At 35.6% G+C, this 12,121-nt stretch overlaps 1 protein-coding gene across 13 annotated transcripts in view; it reads left to right on the plus strand.

Moving 5' to 3' along the window:
- SLC16A7 (solute carrier family 16 member 7) overlaps positions 1 to 12,121 on the plus strand; it is a 170,237-nt gene that overhangs the window by 89,567 nt on the left and 68,549 nt on the right. For all 13 annotated transcript variants that reach the window (XM_025476778.3, XM_025476782.3, XM_049115106.1 and 10 more), the window contains 2 exons: positions 4,040 to 4,169; positions 6,471 to 6,714. In XM_025476778.3, the coding sequence (XP_025332563.1) occupies positions 6,501 to 6,714 (214 nt within the window). In that variant the 5' untranslated portion in view covers positions 4,040 to 4,169; positions 6,471 to 6,500. The remainder of the gene's footprint in view (positions 1 to 4,039; positions 4,170 to 6,470; positions 6,715 to 12,121) is intronic.

The following is a 12,121-nucleotide window of genomic DNA, read 5'->3' on the forward strand; positions in this document are numbered from 1 at the left end:
CAAGGTGCCAGCAGATTCAGTGTCTGGTGAGGACCCTTTCCTGGTCCACAAACAGCCATTCTTCACTGTGTCTTCACTTGGCAGAGGGAGCAACCTTGCTCCCTGGGGCCTCATTTATAAGGGCACTAATCTTATTTATGAGGGCTTCATCCCGCTGACCTAATTGCCTTCTAAAGGTCCTACCTTCAAATACCATCAGAGCTGGGGATTGGGTATCAACATATGAATTTTGAGGGAATGTGAACACTCAGTTTCTGCAACCATATAAGATATATTGCAGGTTCTAGGGATTAGGACATGGACATATCTTTTTCAGGGCCACTACTCTGCCCACTGCAACTGTTTTTACACAATTCTTAAAACATAGTATTAGAAATCAAGAATTGGTTGGTGTGGGATGTCCATTTCCAATTCCTTATAAATAATTATGTGCTGACATATTATTTTTTTTTAATTTGCCCATTATCAAAACATCTTTAGTTAATTTGACTTATTATCAATTAGCATTGTCAGAGTCCTTTTAACTACAGCAGTGGTTCACATCTAAAAATAGGTTTTGTGTTACTGACATTTTGTGGGCCATGCACTATTGATATGTCTCTTGTCTAGTTGTCAAAGTAAATCAGTCTATAGGATTTAAAAGATGGTCCATCTGGAAGAGTAAAAGAACCTCTCTGGAATAGATTCCAATTTTAATTCAATTACCTGTTGGAAAAGAGAGTTGGTTCAGTTTAATTCCTGTTGGAGGATTGGGCGAGTTGTCATGTAAACTTAAACATTGCACATTAATTTGACACTACTCTATCTTTTTGTATAAGAAAAAAACACATAGAAATCTTAAAGACTAGTTCATTATTCTTTAAGGAACATAGTAATTCCTTTAGGTGAAAACACAGCCACTTTATAGGTAGGATGTGAAGAACAAGTCATGCTTTATCTCTAGGCTATCTAGATTAATTTATAGTGAAGTCAATAGTCTCCTAACATCCATTGATTTAATTTGGGACTTAGACTGCTGAGTACGTTATTTCTGGACTGTATTTTGAAACAGTAGACTTCTGGATGGCATAGACTATTGATAAGGGTTCATAAAATTGATTCATCCTGATTTAGATTTGGGTAGTTGAAGAAATATTCACAAAGTATATAAAGGAAATTCTGATATTCTGTACAACTAAATGAAAAAAGACTTTAAATGTAACACTAGAGTTTAACCATTGATCATCACTGATAGTTTTATTGTCTTTGTCCTATGTCTTCCTTTCAGATTATCTCTAGAAGGCAAGGCAGGATTTGGGGCTTCAGCACATCCGACCACATATTTTTTTTTTTAAAAAACACTTGAAATAGACAAATGTTTTTAGTAGTTATTAAGCCACCCTTTTGTCAATGACAATGGTATATTGTAGTCTATATACTCAAAAACATTATAGACAGGGTAGATGTAAATAAGCTGAAATAATGATGAATTTCTAAAGACTTTTTGAAGGATAGTTGAGGTTTAGAATTACAAACATCAAATATTTGAATTCCAGTTGACAAGACAGGCAAGGATAATGTGCAAGAACTTAAATTTGGAAATTCACCATTGAAAATAAAACTGAAGAAGTATATTTGTGAGCAGAAAGAGCAGCCTCTGAGGTTCTGTGTCAAAGTAGAATCAGTAACAATACGCCTAACAAAAATACTAGTCTTGATACCAATTTAATCACTTATTGGACATTGCACTTTGGAAAAATCACTTTGTACCTTTGATTCTTTATGCCCATATCTCTAAATGTGACTAAAAAAACTACTTCTTCATTCATGGGATTATGATAATTAATTGAATTTTTGGAAAAAAGTTAAGCATCTTTTTTTCATGCAACCTGTTATAAGTAAAAGTCATCATGAAGCAAGTGGCGTATATGTGAACTGCTAAGAAACCAAATTAGCTGAGAGCCTAGTCCAACTTCTAGCTATAGTAATTAACACGGCTTTTGTAGGGGCGAATAAACTTTGTGCCTCCTTGGACTTTAGAACGCAATCTCCAAAATAGTTGCATTCCCAAATTAAATGAAAGTCTTCCCATATTCTGAGGAATTGTTGATCTCGGGGTGCCTGGGTGGCTCAGTTTTCTAAACATCTGCCTTCAGCTCAGGTCATGATTTTGGGGCCTGGGATTGAGCACCATGTTGGGCTTCTTGCTCAGTGGAGAGGCTGCTTCTCCCTCTCCCTCTGCTCCCCCTCCCCATTCCCCATTCGTGTTCTCTCTCTCTCTCTCTCTCAAATAAAAATCTTTAGAAAAAAAGATTGTTGATCTCCTGTTTTTTTTTAGTGTAACACACAATTCTAAAGGACTGCTTTTCATTTTTAAAGCTAAAGACCAATATATGGATCATATGAATATATTTGCATAAGCATGTATTAAAATAGGATACTTTAATAGATGTAGAGAAGAGGATGTAAAATAGATTAATATAACTACCAAGCAGGAAGTTATAGCTTCCTGGATCTTTTGCCAATTTGTTGAAAAAAGCCATGGATATGGGTTGATCTTTCTGTAAGAAAATAGGCTAGCAGTTAGGTTAAAGCACTGAAAGGTTTGTAGAAATGTTGGAGAGCATTTAGAATGTGGACTTGTCAAGATCTCTTGTTGTGGCCTCCATGCTGACCTCCATAAAGCATGATGATAATTAAGCATAGACTGAAAGGTCAGAGCCCAATTTTCAGAAATGCCTCAGGCTTTCCTCTGAGGCTTTGCCCTGAACTCAGGGCAGCTGTCTCTGCCAGAGGAAACTGACAGAAATGTATTTCTTCAAAATATGAAAAGGGTTTTCTGCACTTGAGTGGGCTGGTAGTAAGATGGGGCTGCCAACTCTGAAGTTACCACGGCTCCTGGTAAGACCAGAATAGATGTTTCTTCTCACGCTGTTACCCCAGACCTTTTAACGTAAACTCTTTATTCCGAGCAGAAGTTAAAACTTTAATTTCAGGGGTACCTGGGCAGCTCAGTTGGTTAAATGTCTGACAGTGGATCTCAGGGTCCTGGGATGGAGCCCCGAGGCAGGCTCTGCACTCAGCAGAGAGTCTGCTTGAGATTTTCTCCCTTTGCCCATCCCCCTGCTCATACTCTCTCTCTCTAAAATAAATGAATAAAATATTTTTTAAAAAACTTTAATTCAGCCTTCTCCATTTCTCAGATTTTATTCGTGACTTTATAGTTCCCTGACTAATCTTCATTCTAGTCCCCACCCTCAGTTTCTCACTGACTTGGCAGCTGGATCATAGGCTTTCCTCATCCTCTCATACAAATCTCATTTGGCCTGGTGGCTCTGTTGCTCTCCTTCCACACTTTAGGAAACATGGCCCTGCACGCGAAGCAGGCAACTGGTTATTTAATTCAAAGAGTTGACTTTTTGTCAACTTTAATTTAGGCAAAGGAATGTCCAACCTCAACAAATTAAACTCTGAGTACTAGCTTCTATATATTCAGCACAAGATTACGTTGAAATAAAAGTATTTGATGTATTATGGAATTTTAGCCTATTGGTCTGTCACCCAGATCTGATTAGGAAGTTTTGATTCTAAATCAGAGGATCCCTAAAATACTTTTAGTCCTTTTCATGATCAATCTAATTGTGAGACATATATGTTACTGATAATATTTCCAATAATTCTCTTTTAAACTTTGTTTCCATTGTCAATGGATAATATCTTTAAATGAATTTTAGAGTAAATTATCTAAATGAGTATAGGAAATTGAGTGCCAGCAAGTGAATGCCAATAAATTTCCTTCTCATAATGGTAGATATGCAATCTAATGTTATTTTTTTAAAAAACCTATTTCTTCATTTTATACTTATAATTTTTTTCTCATGCATATATGTTTGATCATTTTGTTCATACATTAGGAGTTCTATCAATGGATTGACAAAGAAATTTTGCTAATTATTAAAATATGGTTACAATATCCTGGGATGAATAAAAACTAGCAGCTCTAATGAAGCTTATGGAACTCAATTATACATGTAACCTTTGGTGTTTTTCATTTCTCTAGGTAATTGAGAGTCTGTTCTACCTCTCTCCCTTGGCATTGTCTTCACATACCACTTCAAGGAATAGTGACTAGGCTCGAAAGTTCCACAGATAATCCAAAAAAATCTGTTCAAGTTGGCATCTATCAACAGGTAAAATTACACTTTTAATTCCTGTTTGTCTTGATTATTTCCATAAACAAAAGGAAAAAGACATAACAGCTATGAGTTGTGAAGAATATTAGACTTGTGCACAGAAAGATAACATGAGACCAGTGAGTATGTATGAATTGGATCTTGACTATTGATCAACCCAAGAGTTGTTTAATAATGAACAGATGGTAATCTTGGAAGTGTAATTTTTCCAAGGTTAATTGGGTAGGGTCCACTCCATAATGATTTAGGTAAGAGATCATAAGATACCAATTTATGTGGAAAAAAACTAAATAGCTAAGAGATAAGTAAGTAAATTGGTATGAATAGTGACTCTAAGCCTGGAGTATGCAATTATAATTAAAATCAAGCAAATATGCTGAAAACACATAAAAAATCACATACAGAGATAAACTGGTGAAAAACTAACAATACAAAAAAGGAGGATTATGGAGAAAAAATAGCCCAATCATATAATCTTCTTTTTTAAGGCCCTTCAGTTTTCTATGAGCATAGATTCCTGTCTATACAATAGAAATCACATCAACCTAGCTCATTAGTAAATTTCACTACTCATATTTATAACATGATTGGGATATTAGTAAATTTCAATATTCATATTGATATAATAATATTTAAATAATGTATTTAAGATTATTTAGAAATGTGGTTTTGAAGTGACTGAAAAACAAATCATCCAGTTATATTTCTAAGTGTTTACAATAGTAGATGTGATAAAAGTTACAATAGTTTAAACTCATGAAATAATAATGAAAGACAAGTTCTTTTATGCAAACAGGAAAATTGCAGAGAACTGCTCTAACTATTTTAAGTTTCATTTTTATTATTTACCTATATGAATTTTTGAAATCAAGTCCTTTCAATAACTATGGACCAATTAGAAAAGTTTAATATACAGAATATTTCCATCTAAAAAGTACATATAGAAGATCACTGAAAATATGTTTGATATAATTTGACAGTAAACAAAAATTAAACCCATCTCTGTTTTTTCAGAAATATCTATTTAGTTTTTTGGTGGGTTTTCCAAAAACATGTGGCAAAATTAGTTTTTATTAACTTACCTCCAATATTTTTAAGGATTTTATTTATTTATTTATTCATGACAGACACACAGAGAGAGAGAGAGAGAGGCAGAGACATAGGCAGAGGGAGAAGCAGGCTCCATGCAGGGAGCCTGACGTGGGACTCAATCCTGGGACCCCAGGATCACACCCTGGGTTGAAGGCGGTGCTAAACCGCTGCGCCACCAGGGCTGCCCTACTTCCAATATTATTTTACCAATAGAAAATGGTTTCATTTTCCTCTACATTTCAAGTGGAACATGTTCACAAATAAAATGAGAGTAGTAAGAAGATATTGAGAAATGTTGACAACACAGCTAAGAGCTAGGCAAATAGCATTATTCAACAAAGAAACAATGATGTTAGGGAACCAGATGTTTTTAATTTAACTTCAGTTATGTGAATCTATATGTGATCATTTCTTCCACAGGAGAGTATGTAGTGCTCTATACCGTAAAGCTAGCATAAGTGTTCCTAGGCACATCCAAAGAGAAAGTCCTGTCTTTTAACAAACAATAACATACCACCTATTTGTTTATCACTTTTAGTGATTTTATCACTATGAAAAGTATATAAAATATATCATTCATTAAATAATAAGTAGCACCATTTTGAGAAGTGTAGCAAAATTAATTCATTAAAGCCATATAACTCCTAATGCTACAAGTCTAGAAAATAGGTCCATGCTGAAATATTTTTAAGTATTCTCAATTATTAAAAGTAGAAAATTTCTAAAATGCTTCTAATAATCTAATATTTCTAAAAATTAAAAAACCTACTATTTAATTCTTTAAAATCAACCGGATTTAATACATGGTCCTTTTTAACCTTTGTAAAGAAAATCTTAAATATTTTTGAATTAAGAAAGTATTCTGTTTTTAAGTAATGACAGCTCCATTTTTATTATGCTTAGAATTCAGATTGAGATAGCTTTTATTTTTAGGTTGGTACTTTAGTACGGATTTGAATTCTTTGAGTAATTTTTGAGTAGTTTTTATTTCCATAACAAATTAAATGCTCTCAATGTTTAGCCCATAACAAAGTTACATATCTCAATCCACTTTTTTTGTTAATTTTCGAATATAAGAGTATTAAAAATATTCATGAGAAATTATATACTTATAACCAGAAAATGCTATTTTGGTGACTGACTATCAAGAGTAATATCTGAAAATGGAAATATAGTTTAAACTGTTATTTCATTTTTTTTTAATAGGTTACTTGAATTTCAAAGAGAGGAGCAGAAATGCCACCACCAGTAGGTGCCCCACTACATCCACCTCCTGATGGAGGCTGGGGCTGGGTGGTAGTTGCAGCATCTTTTATCTCCATTGGATTTTCATACGCATTCCCCAAAGCTGTCACAGTGTTCTTCAAAGAAATTCAGCAAATATTCAACACTTCCTATAGTGAAATAGCCTGGATATCATCCATTATGCTGGCTGTTATGTATGCAGGAGGTAAGGTTTCTGGGAATAAATGGAATTATAGATTAAGAAAACAATCCTTCCAGGGGATCCCTGGGTGGCGCAGCGGTTTGGCGCCTGCCTTTGGCCCAGGGCGCGATCCTGGAGACCCGGGATCGAATCCCACATCAGGCTCCTGGTGCATGGAGCCTGCTTCTCCCTCTGCCTGTGTCTCTGCCTCTCTCTCTCTCTCTGTGACTATCAAAAATTAAAAAAAAAAAAAGGAAAGCAATCCTTCCATGCCAGTGTTTTACATGTAATGTCTCCGTATGTTAAAGCTCTGTTTTTGTTTTGTTTTGTTTTATTTTGTTTTTTTGCCCTCTCATCCCATTTATTAAAGAAACGGTAAGAAAAGATACAATGCAGGAATGTTTTTGTATTATAGTCACTTAAAACCAACCAAAAATATAATTCCAAATGAATTTTTAATAATTTTATTGACTCAGCAGCATCTTGAGCTATTCACTTCATTTTTTAGTATTACTAAATGAATGAATGAATGAGGATTTCTCTGAACAAAATAACATTTATTTAACTTATGGTTACCTTAATGTTTGACGTTTACTTTACTTAAATTATGGAATTTCCAAGGGAGGCATGATTCGCTTTAATCTGGCATAAAGTCTATACCATAGTGTTAGCATCATTTCCTACCATTGTTACGGTTGGTAGAAATGCTTTCTTCTTAATGAGAAAGAAACTCCAGTTGCTGAATCTGTAAGCCTATGAAGTACTTTCACCTTCAGCTGCAAAAATTGATGTACATTTTAGATCCATTCAAGTTCTTGTGATGAAAATAAGTCCTTATCTCTGTAGTACTCATTAAATATGACATTTTCAAAAAACATTCACTTATTTTGAGAGTTAGGGGGAGGCAAGAGGTAGAGGAAGATGGAAAGGGAGAGAGAATGTCCATCCGACTCTTCGCTGAGGCAGAGCCTGACATGGGGCTCCATCCCACAACTGAGATCATGACCTGAACCAAAGTCAGGAGTTGGACACTTAACTGACTGAGCCACCCAGGCACCCCTAAATATGACATTTTAAAATGTAAATAGTCACCTGACTATTATCTTGTTACATTCGATGTTCAAATGAGGGTAAGATTCATGTGGCTTAACAAATCAAAGAACCATATCACTTCTGAATGTTTAAAGAAATGGAATTATAGTGCATTATTATGTCACTTATTTTCCTTAAATCCATCTCAACAGCAGACCCGTTGGTCTCTACATTTTTTAAGTCATTATCTAAAATATTTTGGTTTTAGAATTTTTATTTTTCAACTGGATATTTGACTTTAGGAGACAGATGTAGACTCAGAATATAAGCACTGAAAGAAATCCTACAAATCACCTGGCACAATTTCTTACCTTATAGTTGAGGGTGATATGACTCGTAGTGACATGGATATACCATTAGCAATGATATCCAATATTTGTTAGTATTTACTTTCAGCTAAGGCCTCTCTAAATGCTATCTCTATGTGTCACATGATTTAATCCTCTTAGCAGTGTGTGAGATAAGTATTATTCTTTCTCCATTCTATAACAGGAAATAGAGACATAAAATAGTTTTCCAAGACCAACATCTCATTAGCGGCAGATAGAAATTGAGACTCCAAACATTGAGTCTCTGAGCTCTTCTGCCTTTCTCATATCTTCCTCTTTACCTCTAGAAAGTGATAGAGCCAGATCTAGGCCAGGCCTTCTACTGACGTGATTCAGGCGCTACCCCTACCAAGGTCATTTGTCAATGACATAATAATTTTTCTATAGGATATTGTCTCTTTATTGTACTACCAAGGTGAAAATTTGATCCTCTAATGATCCTCTTTGTGTGTGCATACTCATGTGAGTGCATATTGGTATGTGTTTTCCACTTTGTATGTGTCAGTGATTTTACATTAATCCAGTATGTCTCGGGACGCCTGGGTGGCTCAGTGGTTGAGCACCTGCCTTCTGCTCAGGGCGTGATCCCGGGGTCCCGGGATTGAGTCCCACATCGGGCTCCCCATGGGAAGTCTGCTTCTCCCTCTGTCTGTGTCGCTGCCTCTCTCTCTCTCATGAATAAATAAATAAAATTTTAAAAATCCAGTATGTCTCCCTTACCTTTTTAGTTAGGTTAAATTGCTGCATTTTTGTTTCACTACCAAAAGTTATCTTTAAAATGCTATTTTAGTGTATCAGTGAAAAATTCTGCTTCTAAAACACTGAATATCTCCTTGGACAGTTGCTTTAAGGATTCTAACTGTATTATTTCTGATGACTATAGAAACAATAGACACTAAGTACCTAGTTTTGTTCCTTTATTGCAGGGATTATATGTTTTTTAATAGTGTCCTGAGCTCCAAAATATGCTAATGTTAAGATACATAGTTTTCCCCCATTCTTAAATACAATTGAAACAGATTACTCTAGTGAATTCATAAAAGTCTACTGAATTTGAACTATACAGTCATAGTTTTTTATTGAATAGGTAGTTGACAAACTCATAAGCAAGACAGAAATTTGTATAACTTTTTGTTAAGGCAAGTCTTGACTTTATTAGTTTTAAGCAAATAACCTCAAAGCCCCAGTACCTCAAAGGAATACAAGTTTACTTATTGCTCAAGCAATGTTTCATCTCGTTCCTAAGCCGCCACCTGAAACTTTGTGGTGTTTCCAAAATCTGCTCTGCTTGGCTACACAGAGCATGAACACAAACAGCATGGAAGATCATGTGGGATTTCACAGAGAGGCAGAGATACAGGCAGAGGGAGAAGGAGGCTCCCTGCAGGGAGCCCGATGTGGGACTTGATCCCAGGAGGGTCACACCCTGAGCTGAAGGGAGATGCCTAACCATCTGAGCCATCCAGGTGCCCCCAGTATGCATGTTAAAAAAAAAAAAACACACAAATGAGGGGCACCTTGGTCCTCATTTAAGTGTCTGACTATTGATTTCAGCTGAGGTCATGATCCCAGGGTCATAAAATGGAGCCCTGCATTGGGCTCTGCACTCAGTTCAGAGTCTGCTTATCTTTTTCCCTCTGCTTCTTCCCTCTGTTCGTGTGTGTGTGCATGCTCTCTCAATAAATAAATAAAAAGCACAAGAGAGAACTCTTTTGAAGCTCATTAAAAAAAAAACAATAGTTTGGGGTGCCTGTGTGGTTCAGTTGGTTAGACATCCAACTCTTGATTAGGTCTTGATATCAAGTTCGTGAGTTCAAGGCCTGTGTTGGGCTCCATGCTAGGATGGAACCTACTTAAAAAAAAAAAAAAAAAAAGGTAGCTTCGTTAAGTAAGTAGTTATCAGTTCCAGGAGGGAAAATACCTTAAAATGTTTAGGATAATAGATGAAAAAAATCTGTTTTTATTAACAATCGATGGGGATTTTCTGGTTGTTTCAAGAAAACAAATGCTAAATACATGAAAAATACTTAGTATGCAGTAATCGATGATGATAATATCTAGATGAGATCTACCAAGTAGTTGAAATATTACTTAGCATCCTTAGTCATCAGAACTAAGACATTTTATCATTACTGCCCATGGAGAAAAATCAGTAATTGCAGAAATTCTGCTGCACTGTGGTCTTTCCCTTGAAAGTGGAAAAGTAATCCCAGGTGCATGGCCTGTAGGGTAAGAATGTTATTACTTGCCATTTCCACTGGCTAAGGGATAACTCATTACACCTTACATGGTTTATTGCAAATAATATCTGTGTCTTACCTTGATAATTGTTTTCAATCTTTTAACAAGAAATCATTGGTACATTTAAAACTATAATCTCAATATGAAAAACAGTCCCCCTTATGTGGAGGCAGATAATTTTTTTCAGAAACATAATAACTATTTAGAACAAAAAAAATCTGATAGTCTCAATTAATCCAAGACACAGATATTGGTCCTGTTACCAAAGTGGTAGTATGTTTTCAAGTAAGGTCCATAGACTTTCTGCTTCTAAATTGTGTCTCTTATTAAAAATGCAGAGTTTTGGGTCTTCTCCCAAATCCCTTTTTAGCAGAATTTCTGTTGGTGTAGTCCAGAAACTTGCATTTCAACAAGCATGCCTGAAAAACACTTCATGTCCAACATACGGATTCACTGTTGTAGAAGAAGATCAATAATTGATTTAAAAATATTTAAATTATCCTTTAATATTTGAAAGATCTCTATTTATGCAGACCTTTTAGGTTGATGATTATAAAATAAATTCATAGACCACAAGGTGAAAAGCCATATAGTTTAGTGTGAAGTTTAATGAGGCTCTCTACCAAGTAACTGAAATACTCTGTTCAACATAATGCTAATTACGTTAGCCTAGAGAACATCTAAGATCTGACACACTCATTAGGGCTTAGCACGCAACCTATTAATCACTGTGGTGGGGTCACTGGGTAAGGTGGAGTGTGTTCTGAGGCCTGGCCTGTGATGTCAGGACTGGAGTCTCTTGTAGTAATTAGTTGGCATCTGAGCCTCGGTAGCAAGGTATTATCTTCCCTTTTGATGTCTGAATTAAAAATGAAACTAATAAAGGTATGCAGGAAGGATGGAAAAGAATGCAAATTATGTTTATCCCTTACTTCATCCGCAGAATAATGACATTAAATTACAGCAACCCATCTGGTCATCCATATGGTCTCCTGGAGTTCTACCGAATTTCAGCAAATAGGTCAAGCACAGTGGTCACTCCATTAATAAAACACTAAGTAGAGGTAGAAAACATATTACAAATTAAACTTTCCAGGTTGTTTAGATGGATATAGGGATTTATTTATAAACAGTGATTATTCAGGATTATCTTTCAGTACAATGTTTGTCTTTGTTACTCTATCAAAAAATAATGTGAACATTCTTAGCTACACAATTACTGAATACAGATTTGGGGCTGCCAATCTCTGTGAGGACCTCATGTTATTTTTCTGGTAATATCTGCTATGACTTGAAAGAAACAGCCATTCTGGAGGGGAGAGTTGGCTTTGTCTCCATGGTAACATACTCTTCTGTTTTATGTGAGCGGGGACTGCCAGTTGTATTAAGGGAAGGGTGATGGTTTTATGAAGGAATACTTTACACAGGGGGCCAAGCATCAGACCACTCAGCCTTTGTTACTGGAGGCCAAGAAGCAAAAGGTTTCAGGCACGAGACGTTGGTGGGCATAATATATAATGTGTATTTTTCTATTCTTTTTTTAAGTCTAAGCTCACTATATTATTTTGCTTTGTGCTCTAAATATTTTGCAGAATGAAGGAGCCTATTACAATAATTCATATAGTGCTGTCTCTTAGCAGCAGCCAAAAAAATAATAATAAAAGAAGTTCGTTCCATTCCTGTGATTGAGATCTACCTAGGGCTTTCACCTTAGCTTTATAAAGCCCCAAAAGTACACTTGGATAGTCCTATGCAAGCAAGCAGGCCGG

The sequence above is a fragment of the Canis lupus genome, chromosome 10 (genome assembly GCF_003254725.2).
Source record: "Canis lupus dingo isolate Sandy chromosome 10, ASM325472v2, whole genome shotgun sequence".
NCBI lineage: Eukaryota > Metazoa > Chordata > Mammalia > Carnivora > Canidae > Canis > Canis lupus.